This window comes from Crinia signifera, chromosome 19 (assembly GCF_055691185.1).
Source record: "Crinia signifera chromosome 19, ASM5569118v1, whole genome shotgun sequence".
NCBI lineage: Eukaryota > Metazoa > Chordata > Amphibia > Anura > Myobatrachidae > Crinia > Crinia signifera.
The window spans coordinates 38085977-38111903 of NC_139226.1; the positions used below are offsets into that span (position 1 = coordinate 38085977).

Consider the following 25927-nt stretch of genomic DNA (forward strand, 5'->3'; position numbering starts at 1 on the left):
AATGTGATATTGGGGGGTACACTCTGATTAATTGATACCGAGAGATATAAAAACATTTGTGTGTGCGCATATGCATGACTCTCCTCCTCTCTTAGGGCGAGATGTATCAAGCTTCAAAAAAGTCATAACGTGGAGAGTGATAAACAACCAGCCCATCAGCCCCTAACTGCCATGTTACAGGCTGGGTTTGAAAAATGACAGGTACGAGCTGATTGGCTGGTTGTTTATCAGTCTCCACTGAAACTCTTAAAATGCTATTAAATCCAGGTGCAAACACTAACTAAAAGTACTAATTATTTTCAAATAAATACGCCATCTTTTGAAAACCTAATAAGAATATTTGAAAAAAGGCAAAGCAGAATGGCTGATATTCATATATAAAAATGAATTGTTTATTAGATGTTTTATTGTTACGAATTCTCATCCCAGCTGAATTTAACATTAAGATCTTTCATTTTCTCCTGGTAAATTATATCTATATATTCCTGTTGTTTCTGCGTCAGGTGGTTTTTCCAGTCGCCAATGATTCCTATTGAAATGAGAAAAATGAAAGCATTAATACATGTTTATAATTCCATTTCCCCTCGCAGTACAAACTATAAAGGTATACCTTATGATAAGTTGGTTAAAAAATGAATAGACCTCTGACTCCATATTTCTTATAATTGGGAATATTCTAACTACCTTATTTAAAGCATTTACATATATGGATGACAAGTCTTCTGTACGTCTTGTCTTCTTTTAAACTGTTGATGTCACTTTTTCCGATGCAATGTATATCTTTAGCTCGTGTATGTCAGTCATTGATTGATGGCAACAGATAGCGGCTTGGAATAGCTATGTCACTTTAAGTCTAAGAAAACGTATGCTGAATATTGCACATATATAATGTCCATTCATATAAAATCTTCATCTTGTGTGGAAATAATTAAATTTCATCCTAACACTTATTATAAATCAGCGGAGTATCGGGGCAATTCCCCGGTCTCCCATTGCCCTGGTTTCGGGTATTTAGGAATTCGTTGGTTTGCGGATTCCGTCCAAGTAATTATTGGGGTCAGTGAGTTTGCCATTTTTAGCATGCTGGATTTTGCCTATTACCTAGTGGATTACATCAATGTCCACCCATCGGTGCCTTTCATTGCCAAACAATCAGCATTGGGCAAAAAGGGAATCACCTGGCTGATATATGGCCGGCATTAGACTAAAAGGAAATCCCAAAAACAAACATTTAGATTTATATTTTAATAATTTACATTTTTATTTTTAACAACAATGAAGAATTATTAAGGTAAATACATAATAGGGAACATGATAGGGGACAAGAGATTTATTAGGTGTGAGACTGGTTCATGGATGGAGCCAAATCCCATCGCAGCTGCAATTTTATACACAGCGGTCATATGAGTTTCTATTGAGATACCCAAAGTTTGCATCTCAGATCGGCCGCTGGCATACAAAGAGGAGATGGGCAGGGATTCTGCTCCCCGACGCCGAGTGTCGAGATGCGCGGGTGTGTGAGAAGCTCACGTGTCCCCGTCAGATGGAGTGTCTCTAGGCCAGCTATTGCCAGCGGAGGGGATCTGATGAGAGCTGTACATGGAAACCTACATTACATACTTTATTCTACTGACTGTAAGAAGCAAGTGCTACTGTACATACCTTTCCTCATGAAATGGTTGTTTCCCGGATCTATAATGTATTCTGGCACCAGACTGTTATTTGACATGTTATTGGCTTTCATGCTACTGAAGCTGGAATGTTCCACCACCAAATTGATAGTTTGTTCATCTAACTCCTTCCCAAGGAAAGTACAGATTTTCTTTACAGTTCCTCTGTGGTCCTGGAATGATAAATATAGTGAAGAAGGACTCAGAGGGGGCGATTCATTGTTTCAGAGAATTAGCTCCTATCTAAAGGGGCTGGGAGCTGTTCAAATAGTTTTTGCCGAACAGTCCTGATTCTGGATTTCTGCTCTCACCTTCCTAAGGTGTCAGCTGAAATCAATGTAAAGCAGAGCTTTGGGGCTGGTTGTAAGTGCTAGGCACACCCTAACTGCTGCACTTCCAGGGCAGTAGAGAGCTTGGCTGGGCCCAGGTACTTTTCAGAGGGCATGACCTAATTGCAGTAGGTGTGGACTGCACCCTTAGAATAAAATGGAGGGAAAATAGCACTGTAAGCAGCTCCCTGACCACACTGCAGCCCAGCATACAGAAGCATGTGCTGGGTTGAGAAGAGCTGTTGCAGATGTTGCTAAGAGGTAACAGCAGTGGCGGAACTCCCGCAGGCAATGGAGTCATCTGCCGACGGGCACCAGCCTTAAAGGGGCACTGGCTTTGTTGCCTTCCAATGATCCTGAGCCAGCAGGGCTGGAGACTCCCCAGACCCAGGCCCCAACACACAACACAAGTGGGCTGGTAATTGTATGCTGCGCTCAATATATATGCACGAGCGGTGACCCAGGCAGCAGTGATGTGTCCCTGCCCCATGCATATCTAATAAGTGGGGACACGGCACAGTGCATATCTAATGAGCGGGTCCCTGCCCCCGGCATATCTAATGAGCCGGGACTAGCTCATTAGATATGCACGTGCAGGAACCCGCTAAGGCAGCAGAGATCGATGGAGCCGGGCAAGCTGTCTGCCCGGCATGATGAATTAATTTTTTATAAAAAAAAATTACGTAGTGGGCTGTGATCTGATTGAGGAGGGGGGGGGGGGTGTATATTTGGTGTAGTTAATGGGTGAAACACACATTAATTGAGTCCACAACTGCAAAAACGGACCACTGCTGCTTTGTGCGCTTTGTTGTAATGTCTGTGCGCACGCTCGTTGAGCTTAGAGGGAACACTGGGGGGCACCAACAAAAATCTTGCGTCTGGGCACCTGGGACGAACTTACGCCACTGGGTAACAGGCCCCTCCATCGACCTGGGCCCGGGTAATTAGTACCCCCTACCTTTCTCGGCACCACTGAGCACATCTAGCACATAAGGTGCCCATACACGTTGCGATAATCAACGTGCAATGAGACACTATTGGATGCACACTCTCGCAGGCATCGCATCGAACAGTACAAAAAGTATGTGCTGCACATACTTTTTGTACTGCCCACAGACCGCATCACATCGCACTCAAATCGCATGCACGGAATAGCCTTCAGAAGGGGTGTGGCCAGCTGCCACAGAGTAAACACTGCTAGTGCATACACTATAATGTACCAGATTAATATAAGTAGAAAATAACAAATAAGTTTAAGGTAACAAATATATAATGTGTAATTCAAGTGCACAGCCTGCAACCTGGTCCATAGAAGAAGAGGGGCCTCCCATGCACGTGGCGGGGGGGGGAAGGGGGGGGGGAGTGGGGCCTACTGGGGGTTATCCCTGTTACCCTATGGGCCAGTCCAACCCTAAACACAGCTAATTCTGTTCCTTAGGCTCATAGAGGTGGCCATTATTACCAGTGCAGGTAGCACAAACAATTCACAGCCACTTCTATTATTATTATTTATTACCAGTTATTTATATAGCGCACACATATTCCGCAGCACTTTACAGAGTATAGTTGAACATTCACATCAGTCCCTGTCCCAGTGAAGCTTACACTCTGTATTCCCTACCACATATACACACACACAGACATTCTAGGGTTAATTTTGTTGGAAGCCATTTGACCTACAGTACCAGTATATTTTTGGATTGTGGGAGGAAACCGGAGTACCAGGAGTAAACCCACGCAAGCACGGGGAGAATATACAAACTCCGCACAGTTAGGGCCATGGTGGGTATTGAACCCATGACCTAACCATTACACCGTCCATGACGCTACTTAAAGATGTTGTAGAGGACTACTGGGGATAATTAAAATGGTTCAAATATTTTGCAACACATAAATGTTTCATGGCCTGGCCCCCTGGAAAGGTGGGCAACCCCCCCCCCCCCCTTCCTCATGGCAGTGTTAATTTCCCACGATTCGCAGGGCTAAATATGTCTACTATACCAGGCCCCACCCCCGGAAGTGCTGCAGTCTCCTCTCCGGGAGGCGCAGAGTAACTATGGGCGCCTGGGGGGCTGCGGTGCTATAGTTACCCGCTGCGCTGCTGTCCGGCCGCATCTGCGGTCACTGCCCGTCACTCGCTCCCGGCGCCGGCTCCTGCTGATAATGAAAAGTGACACTTAGAAAATGGCTGCCCCCGTATTGCAGACAGTTTTGGCAGCCATTTTCTAAGAGTCACTTTTCATTATCAGCAGGAGCCGGTGCCGGGAGCGAGTGACGGGACAGTGACGCAGATGCGGCCGGGCAGCAGCGCGACAGGTATGGGTATGGGTATGGGGGCGGGGGCGCGCCGAAAAAATTTGGCGGGGGGGGCGCAGAATATATAGTTACGCCACTGCCTGTTACCTTCTTTAGATCTTCATATGTGACAAACAGGAAGTTCTCTTTGTCCATCATCTGCACCCAGCCTTTGACATGATCAAACCAGGAACCAAATGGAACTTCAGGAAATTGAGGATATGAAAAGAAAGCTATTGTTAGCGATAATAAAGATACGTATGAGTATAAGAGATACACAATAAAGATGCCTTACTCATATTTTTTTCAGTTTTACTGTTACCACATTCACAGACCTTTTCCCGCACCTTTTGTTGGTCCCAATTTAATGAGGCCATTTACCAGGGTTGCCGACTTTCAAAAAATCCTCTCCGGGAGAAGCCCAGAGAGGAATCTTGCATTACGAGTTTTGGGGGTGGGGCTTAACAGTGACGTCATTAAGCCCCACCCCCATTATGGCAAATAGCCAAAATAACTGATATCCATGGAGGGGCGGGGCTAAAATGACACGATTGTGCCGTTTTAGCTCCGCCCCCTCCCCTGAGACCCACGGATTGCGGCATATAAATGCTGCGATCGGGGGGGCTCAGTGGGGGTCCCCCTAATTCCGGGAGGGTTGCCCACCCTTCCGGGGGCCGGGAGGAAGGACCCGATTTTCGGGAGGGTCGGCAACCCTGCCATTTACTTAACACCAACTGAGCTGCTAATACTGAAAGTTAGGGCCCGATACAATATGCGATTTGGGCCCGATGTTGCCTGATTTCGATGGATCAGGCCGAAAAATCGGGTGAAATTGGCCCAAATAGAATGTGTGTGTGACATCTGATCTGATTCACGGTCTTGTGCATTTAAGATCTCCCGGCTGCAGGGAACAGGAATCGAATGCGATACATCTCACAAGCAAAAGCACTGCATGCGATTCTGCAGAGAAGTTGCACCCAATCCTCCCGGGCGGCTCAAAAGTGATTGGGTGTGACCAGGTGTTAAAGTGACGGGGAACGGGGTGGAACTGAGTTCCACCCCCTCTAATTGTAGGGGAAACTGAGTTCCACCTCTACCACAGCCCTGAACAGTAATTCCAACAGAAAAGCCTGTCCCAGTGGCTTCTTCTTCTTCTTCTTCTGGCACGGCGTATGTGATATCACTGTTTCTGAAGTGAAGGGCCATTAAGAGGAGCAGCCTCTGGGCCTTATTCTAGTTCACTAGAATTAGATTTGGGTGAGTTATTTTGTTTCTGTGCAGGGTAAATACTGGCTGCTTTATTTTTACACTGCAATATAGATCTCACTTTGAAGTAAAACCCCACCCAAATTTAATTCTCTCTGCACAGGTAACATCTACCCCACCTGCAGTGTACATGGTTTTGTCCATCTAAGAAGGATTTTGTCAGAAAGAGTGAACTAGAATAAGGCCCTCTGTGCTTGCTGAAGACAGAGGTGAAGGGACTCAGAGATGAGGATGCTGCTGGAGGGACACAGGGCATGGAGCTTCTGAAGACCATGGACAGTGAGCTGCTGGAGTGACAGAGACAGATGTGTATAAGCAGCACAACTGTGGACATTATGTGTATAAGGGGAACTACTGCGTGATTTAATATAAATCAAGGGCACTACATGAAGTGTAATGTGTATATGATTGTGCTACTGTGTGTTATCATTTTAATTGGAGTTACTATTGTGTGACCACACCCCTTCCTTTTGGGACCATTATTCAAATGGTCCCAAATGGTCCTGGCACTGGTCTGGGAGGGGGGGGGGGGCGGGGTGTAAAGGGAAAGGAGTTCCACCACCTCTCTAGGACCACTTTAAGCCTGGGTGTGACTTCTCCAAGGGGAGAAGTTGCATAGTGTATGTGGCTCTTTACATATTATGCCCACACAGTAGTGGTGCCCCTTATATGGGATGCCCACGGAAGTAGTGCTCCTTGTCCGTATTTGGCCAAATCCAAATGACATAAAAATAATAGGAATCCGGAGAATACGGCATCTTAGTAAATTTGCTGTATTCACAAGTCTTATTTTCGGACGATTTCGAACGATCGCGGTCATACCTGTTTGTACACGGAATGGGCTGTAACGCCCATTTTCAGTAAATTTTGCCCCTGGATGTAGGAGCATATAGGTACTGGGGCTGGGGTGGAGAGTTTTGGGGCTAAAAACTGTCACAGCTGAAAGTGAAAGTAAAAACCGCCACAGCTCAAAGTGAAAGTACATTGCAGATGCCGTCATTTTGATGGGATTTAAACTAGATTGTATATAATCCATCTGTACGAGCCACTAGACAGGGGATCCTTCTCTGAGTTTATTTTCCATGCACCACAGCAGGTATATGAATAAGTCTTTTACAATGACTTATATACAAATGTAGATGAGCCCCAAAGCAGTTAGTAAGAGATACTATACTTGGTAAAGTGCTGGGAAATGGTGCTGATGATTCTATGTAACTGTATCTATCTCTCATTCCTTTTTTCCCCAAAAATGTAACAGTGTAATGTGGGCTAGGTGACATGAGGGAGATTGCTAGACTAATGAGGGAGAGAGGGAGATTGCTGCTATGTCAGGGAGTCTCCTGCAGAAGGCTGGAGGGTAGGCAACTATGATGTAACAGTGTAATGTGGGCTAGGTGACATGAGGGAGATTGCTAGACTAATGAGGGAGAGAGGGAGATTGCTGTTGTTTCAGGGAGTCTCCTGCAGAATGCAGGAGGGGAGGTAACTATGTAATATGTAATAAGTCTGAAATAATATTAAAATACATAATTTCTAGCTCATGCACTGTACCTGTAATGGGAAATCGGATAGGTGTGTACATACCTCTGCCCTGTAAGAAGTCCTCCATGAACTCATCAAAGCCATGAGGCTTTTTAATAACATGCGACATGTGGGCATAATGATACATAGAGACAAGCACATCTTTTGGGATTCGAGCTGTGTAAATGACCTATAAATACAACAGAGGCATAATTTGCATTACAATGGAAATTATCCTAATTTTTAGAACCTTAATCTTGCCCTTCTTTGTATAGGGTGTGTACTTTAGCTCGAGCGGGCAGCGTTTACCTGTTCGCTAGGCTGCGAATAAACGCAGCCTAGCGAACAGGCCTGAACCAGGCCCAATGTTGTGGGATCACAGCGGCATCTTTCAACTGCAAATGCCGCACTTGGAATCCACTCCGGACTTTTTTTGCTTAATTGATGAATAAACCACAAAGGAAATGCCCAGATCTGTCCATGGAACAGCTTTCGAGTCAAATATCAGATCAGAAGATTTAGCAAAAAATCTGCGTGAGCACGCACACAATCGAGATCAGACGAATTGTTGAATTAGCCCCCTGGTCCCTTAAAAATGAGGGGGCTATATATTAAACAGCTCAAATTTCTAAACCCTTTCTCCAATTTAGATGAGAATACCCTCAAATCAAAGCTGATCATCTGTATCGCCCCTAACCACATTCATTATATAATGGTAACTTAAATATGGTTTGATAAACAGCTAAAATGTCACAAATTGTGTCAGTATCCAAATATATATATAGACCTAACTCTGTGTTACAGGAAGAATCAAGGCAGTATGTTGAGTATATGGACTGATTTTAGGCAAGGCTTGGATAAAACACAATTGGGCGGGATGAAATGAGTCCGCATTTGGTGGCCATGCGGGATACTGATCGAGCGTGGATATTTTTTTTAAGTGGCAATCGTTTAAAATTCTCACCTTGGCCTTTGATGAAAATAAGGACTTTGGAAACAACTGTATTGGTAAATGCGATGAAAGGTATCGGGGAGATTCACACTGATCAACCAACTGTACCCCGACCCCACTAACATCAAGCCAGGGCATCCTCATGTAGTTGGGGACTTTATTGCACCAGGTAGAGTCACCATTGCTACGTATAAGACTCAGGATTTCCATCATCCAGGTGGTTCCTGCAAGCAAACATCCATATGAAAGCATTAATGTATGCACCGAAACAGATAAAATGCTGCATACCAATCAAAACATTTCACTAGGATATTATTTGATTGACATATGTCAAGCTGGTGTCTGTTGCATCCATTATAGGCTTTAGTGTATTAGACAAATATTAAGAAATAGTGGTGCCCATCTATATCCATTGTGACATCTGTTAGAGGGACAGGAGAGGGTGCTATCTGGGAGTGTAACAATTTCTGTGGTGTTTCTGGGCTCCACTGGGGAAGGGTGGGGATATTTGTGATATCAGGGGGGGGGGGGGGGGGGGGTAAGGAAATGAGTTGTCTGTTTGATGGAGGTTTTGGGGTCTGTGATCAGTCTCAGTGGGGGGAGGTGGGGTTTATTTGAAATGTGGAGGTTTGTGGTTTGTCACAGCAGCTTAAAGTTTTGGGGGCCGCTAGACTGCCAAGTGTATTGAAATCAAAGACTTCCACATAGGTGTAGTTATTTATTATTACCATCTACTTTGGGTTGGTTCTGCCTACATCTGATTTGAGGACGCCCACATGAGGCCTCTTTTAGAAGTTGTTTCAGGGCTACTTTTAGTTCACAATCCGGCCCCGGGGCGCCCAGGCACACAGATTGGGAACCACTGGAACCAATCAGTAGCGGCCATTGGCTGGTGGGCCGACCTAACCCCTGGTATGTGGGAGGAGCCAATTGTAAACAATCTCAGCTTGTGTGCAGGCGGAGGAGCAGAGCGTTTGGCATGTGAGTATAATTTCCTTCAACAGGTACCCACGGAGAAGGGGACCGACCGGCGGTGGACCCTATAGGTACATAGTGTGTGTGATTGTAGCATGTAATAAAACTTTACTTTTTTACTTCAGCCTGGGCAGGGTTAACTCTGGAGGGGGACCACTTTATTTGGGGTTCCCTACTCCTCCAGGGTCCCTGCCCGGGCTGACCAGTGATGGGGATAAATGCTTTGGCCGGGGGAACTTGCGTAAAAAGTTTCCTCCGGCTGTGGCATTACCCTGTTGGCTGTTTGGGCCCAGTGCCAAAATACATGGGGGACCCTTGCTCATTTTGCCCCAAGTATTTTAGGAACCAGTACTGGCCCTTGAGCCTGGTGCTGGTTTTAGAAATCCTGGGTATCCCCTGTGTTTTTTGTCCCCTGAATTTTTAAAACAAGGACCGGTTCTTTGAACCCAGGGCTGGTTATTACAAAAACCTCACATTACCATGTCTAACAAATCGCACAATTGCATTCATTTGCACATTTTCATGACTAAGATTCGCACTTTATCGCATCACCATTACATATTTCATGTCTCAATTCGCATTCCATTAAATTGTCGATTTCTTTAAAAAAAAAAAGCGATTTGAAAACATGCGATGTGTTGTGATTTCAGAACCTTACTAAAAATTGCATCCTATTATATGTCACCCTATGTTTTGTTACTTCCAGATAGCTCAGGAACTAGCCCAGGAACTAAGCTGTACTGTGCCAGAGTGGCTCAGTAACAAACACTGACCGCCCATGAATAGCCTGTAACTGCTGAGTTTTCTCAGCCCAAGAGGCTTAGAGCTGTTTTACTGTTACTGAATAGTATTAGTACCATATATACTCGAGTATAAGTTGACCCGAATATAAGCCAAGGCACCTAATTTTACAACAAAAACTGGGAAAACTTATTGTCTCAAGTGGGACCCTCACTCTAGTATAAGCCGAGGGGGCTTTATCAGCATAAAAAAATTATATGAAAAAGTAGGTTTATACTCAAGTATATATGGTAACTATAAGAACTAGAGATGAGTGGTTTTGGATTTTCTTGGTTAACCCCTTCCCGACATTTGACGTACATTTACGTCATGGCCGGGATGTACTTCCCGACACATGGCATAAATGTACGTCATGCCTTTGAAGTGCCACCGCGTCTATAGACGCGGTGACAGAGGGACGATGTCTGCTGTCCCTTACAGCAGACATCTTCCCTCATTGCCCAGGGGGGGCAGCGATGCCCCCCGCCATAGGCGATCGCTGCGATTGGCTGTTCAAACGTGAACAGCCAAAAGCAGCGTTTACTGTGTAATGTGTAAAATTTAGACTCTGCTGCCCCCTAGTGTCCAAAAAAATTAAAGGAGGTTGAAATAATGATGTAATAATAAAGTTTAGATATGGTCTATGTTAGTTATTAACTATTTTGAGTGGTATGATTATTTGTCTCACAAGCAGAAAATTTTACATTTTGCAAATAGCAAAATGTTCAATTTTTTTACGACATTTTGGTATTTTTCACAAAAAAAAAAAACTGTATCGACCAAAATTTACCACTAATTTAAAGTACAATGTGTCACGAGAAAACAGTCTCAAAATCACTGGGATAAGTAAAAGCAAAAAAAAGTTATCCCCACTTAAGTGATACATGTCAGATTGGAAAAAAAGGGCTCTGTCAGGAAGGCAAAAACATGCTGCGTCGAGAAGGGGTTAAGCTGGCTTTAAAAATGACATCTCATTGGCTACTCAGCTCTCATGTGTTTTGGATAGACAATAAGATGAATCCAAACTCGTGCCACAATACTTTGGCCAAAAAAAGAAATCACATACACTAGATAAGATTAAATCTCGGGGTAGAGATTCAGAAAGTGAGAGATTTGGTAAGAAATCTCCAGTTTTTTTAACGCGGCAATCATCTACACTGCAAAACCAGTTTGATTTTTGACATGTAAATGATTGCCGCTTTAAGGGAAAACTGGTGATTTCTTACCAAATCTCTCACTTTCTGAATCTCTCATCCTATTAAATTTCACCCTTGATCTTTATTCTGTAGCAGGTAAAACAGCATAGGCTCGGATGGTAACCCTGACCCTCTGCCCTGGAAACACTTATATCAGGAAATCGCAGGTGCTGCTAATCAGCCCAACCATGGACCACACAATAACACCTACAAATTACTAATTCTCCTGCTGTGTTACAAGCTGGGTTTGAAAAATGGCAGTTATGAGCCAATTAACTGGTTGTTTATCACTCTCACTAATTATTTGTAAACGTACTGTCACTTTAATAATGAATAGCGAATGCAGTTATTTATAAATGACCTCCTGTACATGCACCCACGGTATAAGATTCCACCCCCTCCTTCCCCCTAAGCCCATACCTGATTTGGGGTATGTAACGAGGTAGACATCATCGTCGCAGACACAATGCTCATTCTCCAAATATTCCAGCCTTTCCTGCGAGTAGATGATAGACGCAAAAGTAATCCCTCTGTGTTGGAAGTAGTCTGTATCCATCATGCAGCTTCGGACCACAAAGAGAGCACAGTGGACGCCAGGAATAGCTTTGTTCTATAGAAATAGACTAATATCTATGGATAAATATTGTAAACATCGGGGAATTACAAAGTGCATCCCATGTCATACTGGCGGAGTGTCCTTTGTGAGCTCCCACTTTTGACTTTATGTGAGAAAATAAAGGAGAAAAACCAGAATGACACAGATTATTGTTAGCACAAGTTAAAACGCGCTGCTTCAAAGGAAACTCAATCAAAAAGGTAAGTTTATAGCCGAGAACCTTTAAACTGCCCATCCCATATATATTGTCATGAAAACACTGGACCTGCCCAGGTTTATGATGCAGTACAATTATGAGACACATACACATTAGTCTTAATGCAACATAAAGATAGCAATACCATTTAGCGGTGTGAGGTAATACCTGGAGCCCAGAGGCAAAATAGGCAGTGGGGCTCCACCCACTCTCACTCAAATACCCCCCAACCGGGTGTCCGTCGGTGCATGTGCAGTAGAAATGCAATAACATTACTTGTGATCGCCCAGGTGAGCACCTAGTTTCGACGACTCTTTATTAGTAATTCTGTGTGAACAGAGGGATCTTTATTTTGGCCGCAAATTATAAAAAGCCCTATCAGTTTCATATTAACAATTAGTATACCCATTGTCCCCACAGAGAAAAAACAAAAAAACATTATTCAGCACAGAGGAAAGCATCATCCCCCACAAAGAAAAAACACTTTATATCCCACAGAAAAAAAAAGACATTATGACCTACAGAAAATACAACACTTTATCCCCCATAGGAAAAAAATAAACATTATTCTCCAACGAAAAATACACATTGTCCCAAATAGAAAAAAGGCATACATTGACCCAAGCACACTGTTGAGAGCTGATTGGCTGGTACTTTATCTCTCACCACTTCAGCTCTATCCAAGACTTAGTACATAGACCCCAAAGTGCCAATCAATCCAAGGGCACAACTACCATAGGTGCAGTGGCTGCTGCTGCTATGGGGCCCAGAGCTGAGAGGGGCCACCTTCCCCGTCACAGTTACATGTGTTATATACAGGGGTGTAGCTACAATAGGTGCAGGGAGTGCAGCTGCTATGGGTCCCAGAGCTGAGAGGGGCCACCTTCCCCGTCACAGTTACATGTGTTATATACAGGGGTGTAACTACCATAGGTGCAGGGAGTGCAGCTGCTATGGGTCCCAGAGCTGAGAGGGGCCACCTTCCCGGTCACAGGTACATGTGTTATATACAGGGGTGTAGCTACCACAGGTGCAGGGGGTGCAGCTGCTATGGGTCCCAGAGCTGAGAGGGGCCACCTTCCCTGTCACAGTTACATGTGTTATATACAGGGTGTAACTACCATAGGTGCAGGGGGTGCAGCTGCTATGGGGCCCAGAGCTGAGAGGAGCCACCTTCCCCATCACAGTTACATGTGTTATATACAGGGGTGTAGCTACCATAGGTGCAGGGGGTGCAGCTGCTATGGGGCCCAGAGCTGAGAGGGGCCACCTTCCCTGTCAAAGTTACATGTGTTATATACAGGGGTGTAGCTACCATAGGTGCAGGGGGTGCAGCTACTATGGGGCCCAGAGCTGAGAGGGGCCACCTTCCCTGTCAAAGTTACATGTGTTATATACAGGGGTGTAGCTACCATAGGTGCAGGAAGTGCAGCTACTATGGGGTCCAAAACTAAATGTCGCAGATGTCACCGTGGAAGAGGGCCCCACTTACCGGCCCTAGATAAGTACATTCTGGGTGCAGGGTGTGTGTTGCGGGCCTTTCGGTACTCAGGGCCCCATGTGCTTTGAGAGCAGCTGAGGAGATCCCTCCCACAAATGAATACATTTATTCACAGGGGCGTAGCCATGGCCCTCTAGTGACCACGCCCCCTTAATTTTACCAAAGCCTTGCCCGCCTGTCGAAGCCCCTGGTCGCAAGTGTAATGAAATGGAAAATCACATCTTAAGTATCATTGTATAGATGTTTCAGGAGTGTGTACCTGACAAAGATGATTGGTTTCTAGGTGAATTTAATTTTCCAAATGAAATAATTTGCTACACTGCAGGTGAATGGAAAATGATCACCATGTACACCATGAGTAATTTGGTTGTAATGTGGTTTTGTATAATTTAAAATAGATTTTTATTTTTAATTTAAAAGAACAATATAACTTTATGATCTAATTAATTCTTCAAAGTTAATTACAGGGTGTGACAGAAAAGGGACAATACTTTCATATTCATTCTACAACGTGACCATAATTAAAGTTTTCCTATTTGGGGCTGTCTGTGGATCTGGCAGGTTAAATGCCATCAAATATAATCCATATTATTCAAGACATAGGGAGGATTCAGTAAGAGAAACAAATGTATCACAGTTTCTGGTTCAGAGTAAATATAATCACATCATTGTTAATTTTGTCAACGATAATTTTGACGAACAGTATTCGATAACGACTTTTATTGCATGACTAAATTACCAACAATGTTAATAAAAGTATATTTAAAACAAACATTACAAAGATCTCAGCGGTCATTCACTGCTTAGCGAGCCCTGATACGCAGCCAGCCACCCAGCCGAACATCCCACCCTCACCCCCGGAATCCCCTTGGTACCATGTGAGGGGATGTACACGCCCACATCGGCCTCACTGTGTGATCTCTCGCGAGTCAAAACCCCTGATAGTTACCCAGGAAGCGCTGCAGAACCCACGCCGGCCTGGAACACATCTGCACACTGTAAAACTGGTCATGAGTGTCCAAACCGGGCCAAGGTAGATATTTATACCCCTTTTACACCGCCGCAAAAACCCGGGTCATCGGTGGGTCAGACGCGGGTCAGTGGCGGTGTAAATGGGTCACGGGACTTCTAACCAGGTCCTGACCTTGGTAGAACACGGCTAGGACCTGGGTAGAGAAAGATGTAAACGGGTATGCAGGGTCATCCGACCGGATCCCGTTTACATCAATGGGGGACATCCAACCTGCGGACCGCAGCCTCCGCTGCTGTCTGCTATACTCGGCAGCAGAGGAGGTGAAAGGATGCCTGTGTGCGGCATCCATTCACCTCCCGGACGAGGGCTGGGGTGCACGGGGGCTGCCAAGAAGATTACCTTAGCTCTGGGCTTGCGGTTCGTGTCCTGGCGGCGGAAAACTGTGCTTGGAGTTGATGTCATCTCCAAGAGGCAGCTCAGGAACCACCTGCGCCGGGTGTGGGGGGGGGGGGCTCTGGTGTAAAAGGGACCAAACGCCGGGTCCCGCCCGACTTGAAGCTGAGTCCAAAAACCTGGGTGCGACCCAGCCTTTTGGTATAAAAGGGGTATTAGTTATCCTGGATGTACTAATCCCTAATACTGATTATTTATATATATTTCTCATGTATGAGCATTTCTCATGTATGACAGTGACTCAATCAATTGCAACTTTTATTATGTGATTTATGCTACAATGTTGGGCTAGCTGATGTTATACAGTAACTTCTGTGAACAACATAGGTGTGCGCACATTGAGTGTTAAGGGTGCACAGGCACCCCCTAATGCTGTGCCCCCACCCCACACTTATTGCTGCTAGTAATACCAGCAATACCTTTTACCAAAGACTTTTGCTTTTTAGACCTGTATTCCATTAAAATAAGCACCCATCAATCAATTACTGTATGTGTGTTTTGCATTATTAATTGTATTACACCATTGTCATATCACTACTTATATGTGTCATCCAGATATGATTTTGACTTTATTTGCGCGTACTGTTACACAGAGTAATTAGAAGATTAAAACTGAAATAGGCAGGATACTGTATAATGGTGTGGCTGAGAGACGTTTTATATTGTAGGAGTGCACGCCTGATTGGCAGTTAGACAGACCCAATGGCGGTGTTAGATATGCCCAATAGGTGGTGCTAGGCACACCGCTTTGACAGTGCACCCCCTAATAAAATGTGCTGCGCACGCCTATGGTGAACAACCCAGTCACCGTCAGAGGTTAACATGACATTACGAATAATACTGAATAGTGAAAGTCTCTCAGTTTTGCCTATGGCACTGGCAATGGGGGATACGGTCTCTAGATCTAGCATTAGGTCGACAGTCATTACGTCAACTACTATAGGACGACAGTCACTAGGTCGACATGCAGTAGGGCAATGTGGTCATTAGGTCGACATGGAAAGGGTTGGCATGAAAAAAATTGTTTTTCATGGTTTTTCCCCCCCAATAAAGATGTTTTTTCATACTTTACTATCCAAGTGGGCCTAGAGTGAGAATATAAAAATGTGCCAAGCATATTGAGGCACCACGACCAAAGGCGGCAGTGCAACCGGATGAACGATCTAACACTAAAACACTGAACAATTGTATTAATGACCCCCCAGGAGAGCGCATTGTAAACAATATACTGGGTACACATGCAATGATATCATGAAAGATATTGTTATTGTGTATATCGTAGCATACTGAGCGATCCAATAGGATAGCTAGCCCGATAAAAAAACACTGGCGAAACAGCAGGAAAATTTTGAAAAACAGTCGATTTTCACTCCCGATGTTTCAACGGGGTAATTGGATACCCGCGCTATGTATTAATGAGCACTCAGTGATTTATATTTTCTAGCCCCTCAAATCAAGAACAGAAAAATGTTATCAGAGGTATTCTGTGCTAAATAATTTATTTTGTATAATAAGCAGCTAGGCATACAGTGTCTACGGTGCTGGGATAGTGGGTTGACAACTTCTAGGTCTACAGTCATTAGGCGAACCACTAATGGTCGACAGTGACTATGTCGACACCCATAAATTGTCGACATACCCTATGTCGACACTGATAGTTCGACACAAGCAAAAAAAAAAATTTGTCCATATCGACATGGACACTGTATAACAGTGCGCTCACCATGCTTCAGGGACACTATTATAATCTAACGCTATGCCCACTTGGATGGTAAAATATGAAGCAAGTCAGTTTAAACCCAAAAATGAAAAAAAATAAATAAAAAAAAATTGTGTCGACCATGTAAATGTCGACCTTTATAGGTGTCGACCTTTAGTGGTCGACATGTGATCACTAACTAGAGATTGTAGTCCCAGGGACCGGTTTCCGTCTCTACATGCAGGTAAATGTAGAGCGGAAGTTATACTATCTAGTACAATCTGTCCCTCAACAGAAAGGCTTCCCTGCCAGTACTGCAGCCCGCTGCCGCCATTATTAACTCTGGCAAACGGTCTCCTATAGGGAAGCTTCATATCTGCCATCTTGTTTTGAAAACGAGGCTGATATCGACTTCCTGTTTTGCAATCTGACACAAACCCATGGTCGTTCTTTGTATATACTAACATTCTGTTACTTTGTCGGGGGACTGAGGGCAGGATGGACGTAATCTGCGACAACGCAAACGCTGAGAGGAGGACACGTACGGACAGGGATCCCCATCACTGCAGCGAGCCTGTCTCTCTCACTACACAGGTACAGCCTGAGGTGTGCTCATGTATTCACTGATTGTATTATTCTGCAGTGTTCTGTGTGGGGGCGGAGCAAAATAGTACAGGTGCCGGAACGATACCGGAATACTGACTGTATGTAAGAGCGCCCCCTGCAGGCAGCTACCCATTCCCTGTCATAGGGGTTCCAAGTACTGAAGGCAAAATAATGGGAATGTTTTTGTTTTTCTTGCAACTTTTTGTAGTGCAATAGGAGTGATTAATGTGGACAGGCCAATTTTTAGCCACTTTGCCTGTTTGTACTGTTCTGCAAATTAATTAACTATCTATCTATCTATCCATCCATCCCCTGTGATAGATAGATATATATATATATATATATATATATATATATAATCTTACTGTCTACTTACCTGACTTAAGGTCCCCATAACACTAGTGAGATTTGGTCCGATTTGACCCAATTCCGATGGATCGGTCCGATAAATCGTACGAAATCTCATGTATTAAGATAATGCGGTAAATTTGTATGAGATCCCTTTGGAGATGTCGCACCCTCCCCCAGGTTAAACTGAAGCCAGAAGTTAAGCATTAACTTGCTGTAGTCATTTGAAGCGAGCGATTTAGCAGTTACCATAACAATGGGAAAAAAATTATTTGGTGCACAATTACACGAATTGGGCAAATAATTGATTTCCCATCCTCCCTATTCACCAGATTTGTCCCCAAGCAACTTCATCCTGGTACCAAATGTGAAAATTAGGTTTTTATTTTTATTTTATTTTTTACCACACTTATAAAGTGACCCTCGTAGAGCATCTGATTCATATACAGGAGTGCAGTTCAAAATGCACACAAAAAAACCCCCACCCACCTCTCTGTGCTATTTGTTCTGGCAACCCAGGTTGTAGAACTGTCCCAATTGCACCAATCTGACTTAAGCTATATATGCCCTTTGTGTGAACAGAGATACGGTCATTATGCCGAGCCTATGACCTGTACCTGTGTAAAAATACCAATACACTGCTTTGTTCTCCCTCATCAGAACACTGAGACAGCCAGCATTTCCCATCTTGGTCATGGCCTAGAGCAAGAGGTGGCAGGAGACAGACGTGTTAAAAAAAGGAAGACGAGTAGAGTGCTGAAGAAGAGAAAGAGTGGACCGAGCAGTAGAAAGAGAGCACATGACTACAGCCCCCAGAATGCAATAGGTGAGAAACATAGTAAAGGTGCGGGTGGGGGTGATTTGGTACTTATGTAGTATCTGGGCGTCCGATTTAGAAATCGACCAAATCGTATGCGATGCGATGGTCAAGATTTTTCCATAGGATTCAATGTTAAAATGGTCTGAGTCCATTTTAACATAGAATTCAATGGGAAAAAGGGGTCCTTTTCCTTTCCCCACTATCCAAGTGGGCATGGAGTTGGATATAAACCTGTGGCGAGCGTAGCGAGCCACCGAGCCCGAAGCGTGGCGAGCGGACACAGAATACTTTTTAAGAAATATGCGTCCCCTCGCGGGGCTCGCTTCGCTCGCCACGCTTCGGGCTCGGTGGCTCGCTGCGCTCGCCACGCTATATAAAATCAACTCTATGCCCACTTGGATAGTGGGGAAATGAACAGGACCTTCTTAACATTGAATCCTATGCAAAATCGCATCGAATCGCATCGCATCTGATTGTATGCCTTAAGGTAAGGCATACAATCACAAAATCGGCAGCCCAGATACTACATAAGTACCGGTGATTTTGTACAATATCGTGACCATATTGCCCACAATGGGAGTGTGCATCGGCGATATATCGCCGGGTGCGCGCTCCCGTTTTTACCCCTGTAGTGATCGCTGGTCGCAGGAACATGCTCCTGCTACCAGCTGATTACCACTGCCGGGCTCCCCCGGCAGTTTCTTTTTCATCAGCGACCATCTCTGGTCGCTGATGAAAAGGAGAAACTGAGCAATATATCTCCCCCGTGTGTACGGGGCTTTAGTGTTTGTAAGCAATGTGCATGTCAGGTTGGTCTGTGAAGAGGCTAAACCCCATACACACTAGACGAGAAAGTAAAAGATATTGCCCAGAAGGTCCAATCTGAGAGCTCTTTTACTATATCGTCTAGTGCAGGACAGGCCAACCTGTGGCTCTCCAGATGTTGTGAAACTACAAATCCCAGCATGCCTTGCCACAGTTTTAACACTCAGTTATAGCAAAACTGTGGTAAGGCATGATGGGATTTGTAGTTTGACAACATCTGGAGATCCACAGGTTGGCCAGGCCTGGTCTAGTGTGTACACTAAACAGTTAGACGAGGGAGTACGTCATAAGGACCCCGCCCCCTCCCCGCTGGCATCGGAAAGTGTGTATGAACTTGCCCAGCGGCATCCCCACCAATATCGCTGCGTACACAATCGGCTAGTGTGTACCCGGCTTACATAAACAAAAGTATATATGCTGCAAATGTATTCCTTTTTAGATGTATGGATGGCTTATAAAAATATCTGAGCTCTTAGATACAGAGGGGGAAATTTACTTAAGGAAATTTGTAAAAAATAGGTGTATTTGTATTCAGAAATACACTTATTTTTGACATTTACAATCCCGAAAATACGGCAATTCGTATCCATATTGATAGCACATCAATATGAATACGAATTGCTGTATTTTTGGGATAGTAAATGTCAAAAATAAGTGTATTTCTGGATACAAATACACCTATTTTTTACAAATTTCCTTTAGTAAATTTCCCCCAGAGAGACATTTCCAGCTTCTAAGCTGCCAGGCACACAAGAATAGGCATCTATAATGGGGGCAGGGTTGGCAATCAAAGGGTAGCAACCATGGATGGTCTGACTGTGTATGATTGGTGGCTGATCTACAATGGTTAGTACATGGACGGATTTAGGGGTCAGGCCGCCCCTAGGCACAAATTTTTGGCCCGCCCCCTGGACCCGGAGGGAGGACCCTTTTTTTTTAATTTTTAAAATAGGTCAGAGTGGAGGGAGCTCAAGAGGGCTGCTCCCCGGGGTTACCTCTTCCACTTGTCCAGGACACCGCACTCCTCCTCCTCCGCAGTCACCAGCGGGAAGGGAGAGGACTGAGACACCCATGCGGCAGCAGCAGTGGCGGCAATAGCAGTGGTGGCAAGCACCGGTAGCCCGGACACAGCACTCCTCCTCCTCCTCCACAGCAGTCATCAGCAGGCAGGGAGAGGGCAGAAATATCCGGGCGGCAATAGCGGTGGTGTCGGGCACCAGCAGCCCGGACACCGCGCTCCTCCTCCTCCGCAGTCATCTGCGGGCAGGGAGAGGGCTGAGACATCCTGGCGGTGGCAGCAGCAATATTGGGAGCTAAACAATGCTTAACATACCCTAACAGGGGTGAGGGAAGACGCTGCAGCCCAGGCCAATACTCGGGGAGCACCGCAACCCGCTGACGCAGAGGTGTCTTAGACTGACGGGATGATGCTGCTGTGGGATGATGAGCCGTGCGGCTCATCCCCTGTAAAAACTTCCCTGCTGGCTGCTGCCCTTAATATGTGCCGCCCCTAGGCCCGTGCCTCACCACTATGCGCATCAACAAACCACCAGTGACAGAGCTGTTGCTGGTCATACCTACTTGGGTGTGGTGCACAATGGTCTGTGGTGGGTTCCAGGCTGCACACTATACACCATAGAACAAGGTTTGGTTGGTCTGATGTGCTGGCACCACATTTCTGAACAAATAATTACAAATATGCCACTGTTTTATGCGCATGCGCCATTGTTCCAGAAGATGGTGCCCAGGAGGTTTTGTGGCTGCCTTTGTCTTATGTTTCCCTCCCCACCCTCAGGAGAAGTTCAGTCCAGCATTGGTGACCTGGTTTGGGCAGCAGAGCTGATGGAGAAAGCCAGTGAGTCCACATCGCAAGACCTGGGTGAGGTGAATGAAGGCATTGTACACGATCATGGAGATTACTGCGTGCCGGATGACCCTGAAGTCTTGAAGCGGATGGTGAGAGAACTGAAGAAGACCAATCATCAGCAGAACCAGCTCCTGCTGTCATTGCAACAAGCCCTCCACGACAAGGAGATGCAATGTGAGGCACTGCAGGTATGACACAAATACCGTAACCAGGCAATACAGCGTCATGCTAATAGAAAACTGGGTACTTGTGTACTTTCACGGTGCCCACGATATTAAGTCATACGACATATAATCGCATCGCATGCCATACACCCGATGCACACCGATGCGATTTTAAATTGTATAAGTCCCCTATGATTTTTAATTGTATAAGCACCCTAATGGGGGCTTACAATGTTAAGTGCACCCCCACTATGAATGCCAACCCGAAGCGTGGCAAGCGGCAGTGGTACACGTCCTCTTCATGCCCCCACTATCCACGTCGGCATGGAGTTGATCTTATATAGTGTGGTGAGCGCAGCGAGCCACCGAGCCCGAAGCTCGAATACTTTACATGTTTTCTGCGTCACCTCGCGGGGCTCACTGCACTCGCCACGCTTCGGGCTCGGGGGCTCGCCACACTATATAAAATCAACTCCACGCCGACGTGGATAGTGGGGGTATGAAAAGGTCGGAGGACACGTACCGCCGCCCCTCACGGGCTCGCCACGCTTCGGGTTGGCGTTGATAGTGGGGGTGCCGTTGGGGGTGCTTTTAACATAGTAAGCACCCATCACGGTTAATTATCTTAAAGGGAACACTTGTAACATGGAAAAACCCATTAGGGTGCTTATACAATTTTAAATCGCATACCATTGTATATGCGATAAAATGGCATACAATGCGATGGTATACAATTTAAAATTGTATAACATCGCCTGCCATCACGTAACATCTCATCGCATGCCATCGTATGCCTTATGGTCTGCGATGGGCGCCGTGCTAGTACACAAGTACCAAAAACTGTTCATGTACGATCAGCGTCTAACTGCCATGCCATAGGCTGTGCTTGAGAAATGACAGGAATTGATTGGTTAGTTTGGCCCTCTCCACTTTATCGCTCTATTAGGCTTAGTAAACCTTCCAATTATACAGTTAAATATACAGTAAAGGGTCAGTCAGATTTGTACACAAACCTAATCGCAAGATGCCTCTGGGGGGGGAAAAAAGTCTTATTTTTGCAACCTTTTCTGAATTGAGTGTATACATTACTTACGCTGGCCATACATCAGACCAACTTTCCCCCAAACATCCAACACCACTTTCCCTCAGACCAGCCAACCTGAGCATTTTTTCCTCAGACCAACCAACTTCTCCCCAACTTGTAACGTCACAGATGTAGGCGGGAAAGTTCTTCCAACTCCTTCTTTGAACATTTAAAAAAAAAAAACGGATGCTGACACACGGACACAGAATCACATGCTGACATTGACACACTGACAATGTCAGACACTGACACAGGAATGCTGCCATGGACACACAGATGCTGACACCTTAACATACAAACAATAACAGACGCCGACATGCAGACAGGCGCTAACACACGGATCCTGAGGCGCACCGCACACACAGACATCATGCACCCTGACGGATGCCTACACATGGACAAAGATCAGCATGTATTGATAGCAGGTGGGAGTGCCAGTCAAGGGGGGCCTTTTTCCCGATTGCAAGGGTTCCCTGGTCGAAGGTTGGGGCATTCCTTTGATTGTGGCTGGGGGGTAGAAGTGCAGCAGTGCCAGACTGGGGTGATGTAGGTGTCACAATTGCCTGGTGCTGGGGTCTGGCAATCCTGGGGGTTCAGGTGCGGTGATATGGGCTACAGAGGGAGCTCTGACACCGACTCACAGTATACCTGCATTTGATGGCCGTTAAGAACTTATCTTTCAGTCGAAGGATAGGTTTCTCCTACGCTGAAATGATTAGTTGGGGAAAAACAAACACGTTTAATGTGACCACTGGATATTACGGTACTCAATCACATGCTATATCATTCGGTGTATGTCTGAACAACAAATCGTTTGGTCAGTTATGCCTACGATCCAGAATAGTCTGGTGTGTACACAGCTGAAGACTCTCTGAACCTGCAAGGGCATACTGTATTAAACCGATTACAAAATGTGTCTGAAACCAGGATCCCGTGTCTGCATAACTCAACCCATGGGTTTGCTAAATGTTTCACTGACAACTGCCACTTACCTGTCTGTACTTTGGTTTTATTTCTACCAATACAGGAGAAGTGGGACCATGAGAGATGGGTGGTAGTGTCAGACATGTGCCAGCAGATTTCTCACCTAGAATCTGAAATCTGGAACTTGCGTTGCGAGAAAGATATTCTAGAAAAGAAAAACAAAGATCTGCAGGAGCAACTAGAGAGAAGCTCCGGAACAGTTCTGTATTTGGGCCAGCAAGTAAAGCATCAGGAGCACAACCGGGACGATACCGGCTTCTGTATGAACAGCATAAAGAATGAAAGCAAGTGGGTGCGCTTTTACACAGGGTTTGACAGCTATGAACACCTCACAGACTTCCTTGGCTTTGTTACTGCTGACCAAACATTGTGCACCGGCCGAATCCGTAAGAAAACAGAGGTTGGACCTCAAAGTGCCCTAAGTTTAGAAGACCAGCTCCTGCTTGTTCTCACCAGGTTGCGCTTGGGTTTGCTGCTCCAAGATCTAGCGTTCCGATTCAGAATATCCGAGTCTACCGTCTCACGTTACTGGTTGAACTGGACGGAGCTCCTCCATGCACGGCTAATACAGGTAAGAAGTCCAAATGAGACCATTGGGTATTTAAATGGTAGGTAAAAGTCACGTGTGGGTATGTAATTAAGCTATGCAAAGGCTTCACCTTATTGCTGCAATGTGAAATGAATGTGTTTTGCCACTTAAGGTGACCATACACTAGTACAATTTGACCATTTTGTACTCTGTTTTGACATATGGGATCTGGAGAGGTGTTGCATGTGAGGCTGCAGCTAATTATGAGGCCCCCCTTTACATACAAATGATGTTGACAAAGGAGGCACAGACAGAGGATATTACTTGGCAGTTTACAGTTTAGATCAGGGATGTCCAAACTACATTCCGGACCGGACCACGGAGACTGATCTATTGTTACTTCACAGCATGTCAAGACAGAGGAAGTACCCTGACTGAAAACAGCAGCCTGCCTATGTCGCCCTCCCATAGGCCATGCCCTGGGCCTGTCACCCAGCCACAGGCTCCATCTGGGGATGTCTGTGGACAAAGTCGCTGAGGTCTTTATATTGGGAGGAATTTTGTAGGATGGACATAATTTGAAGAGTGAGACCAGAGCCACCATAGGGAAATATACCACAATCTTGAGTATAATAGAGAAGTCATTATTTAACCCCTTCAGTGGTAGTTTCTTTAGGGAGTGCCCCTAAAAAAAAAAAAAAAAAAAACACCACTATAATCCCCGGGTCCAGGCAGCGCCGCTGAACACTTTATCAGCCGCAACCCAGCTGTGTGCAGTGTGACGTTAGCAAGGTCACGCCGAACACAGCCGGAGATGGAGGCCGAGCACAGCACTCAGTGCCGCTGACCGGCAGGAGAGATCGCATTATTTCCTGGGTTTGCCAGTCTGCGCACTGGAGCACCACTGAAGGGGTTAAGGAGAACATGGTAGACAGCCATGTGATGGTGAGCACAGCATTATTGGAGGAGTTTCTGATGAGAATATAAACCAGGAGCTGTTGCCTAGTCAGTCACTACTCCACTGTCTGCACTAATGCAGCATCTTGTCAATGTGAATAAAAGGGAAATTGAAAATGATTAAACATGTTAATAGATATCCATTAGTTTTAGCATGTCTTATGCTGCCCATACCGCACCGTGCCTTTTGAACTAGATCACATTTAGTTCAAAACGCATCCGATGTGCTAAAGCAGTGTGTGTTAATCTAGGTACAATGCAATCTAGTTCAAAAAGCACCTGCAGCAAATACCTTTTGGACTGTACGGTGTGGTGTGCGCATCGCATCTGCAGCCCAAAATGCACCGTGTATGGGCGGCCTAAGAAGAGGACTTAAGGCCTGATACAGAGTTGATTGCGAAAACCAAATCTTTCGCAAATGGACAAAACCAGGTGGGTTGTCCAGAGTGTTAGATTTGGAGTGGGTTCAAATTAAATTTAAGTGCCTAAAATCTCTGTGTGTGTACACCGCTTTAGAAAGAAAATTTGCTCTCAACCACCTTATTGGTAAGTATGGCCCAGGGAACTCATATATAATTTCATTTCTCCTAGATCCCCATCCTGTATAGCACCAAATATCTAGACGTCTTTGAACCCAAGAGGACTGTGCAGTATGAAGGAGTCACTTGTACCATTATGGATTGTACAGACCTGTTCTTCGAAGTTCAAGCAAAGGACCGTGCTAGGCCGGTGGCTGCCCACCCTTCTAGAAATCACTACTTACGACGTGGTTATGCCATCGCCTCCTCCAATGGGTTCATCACTTTTTCATCTAGCTTACCATTTGGAATAGCCACTAAAGTAATGGACGGACAGCCACAAGAAGAACTTTATGGAGGTATATCTCCACCATTAGAGTTTCCACCATTCATGCAGAATGTTCCAGTGCAGCTCACACACCAGCAACAAGAAATGAGCAGACAAGTTCTAAGCTTTCTGAGTCTCATAGACAAGGTACTAAACTTCCGCTTCCTGAAGTGTGTTTATCCGCAGAATATGGAAGCACAAGTGGATAGAGCCTGGATTATATGCTGCTATTTAGCATGCCTGCTTCACAATCCCATGGGATTATTGTAGAATTTACTTTGGATACATAAACCACCACAAGACTGAATATTTCTAGATTTGCACTATGAATGTTGTATTTCACAACTAATTTTTTTTTTGGGGGGGGGGGGGGGGGGGGGGGGGGTGTTCTCTGGTTATAGCAAATGCTATAGAACAAACTTATGGTTTTTCTTGTGTTGTCACAATATTCTTCTGGGTTTTACTGGATGTCAAA

The 25927-nt window shown here is 45.2% G+C and overlaps 2 protein-coding genes across 3 annotated transcripts; one reads left to right on the top strand and one right to left on the bottom strand.

Annotated features, from left to right (window-relative positions):
• Positions 1-397: 397 nt before the first annotated feature.
• On the bottom strand, positions 398-12078 carry LOC146041800 (sulfotransferase 2B1-like). Its single transcript, XM_083161692.1, has 6 exons — positions 11405-12078; positions 8046-8257; positions 7145-7271; positions 4403-4497; positions 1663-1843; positions 398-529 (listed from the first exon to the last, which is right to left on the bottom strand). The coding sequence occupies exons 1-6, from the start codon at positions 11541-11543 to the stop codon at positions 411-413; spliced, it is 873 nt and encodes a 290-aa protein (XP_083017818.1). The 5' UTR covers positions 11544-12078; the 3' UTR covers positions 398-410.
• A 4746-nt stretch (positions 12079-16824) lies between these two features.
• Positions 16825-25823, top strand: LOC146042395 (uncharacterized). 2 transcript variants are annotated; one of them, XM_083162369.1, is made up of 5 exons: positions 16825-17028; positions 18037-18202; positions 20817-21076; positions 23164-23691; positions 25198-25823. In XM_083162369.1, the coding sequence occupies exons 1-5, from the start codon at positions 16921-16923 to the stop codon at positions 25720-25722; spliced, it is 1587 nt and encodes a 528-aa protein (XP_083018495.1). In that variant the 5' UTR covers positions 16825-16920; the 3' UTR covers positions 25723-25823. The 2 variants fall into 2 exon arrangements, with proteins under 2 accessions (XP_083018495.1, XP_083018496.1); XM_083162370.1 differs by having other exon boundaries at positions 16825-17016.
• The last annotated feature ends 104 nt before the right edge of the window (positions 25824-25927 follow it).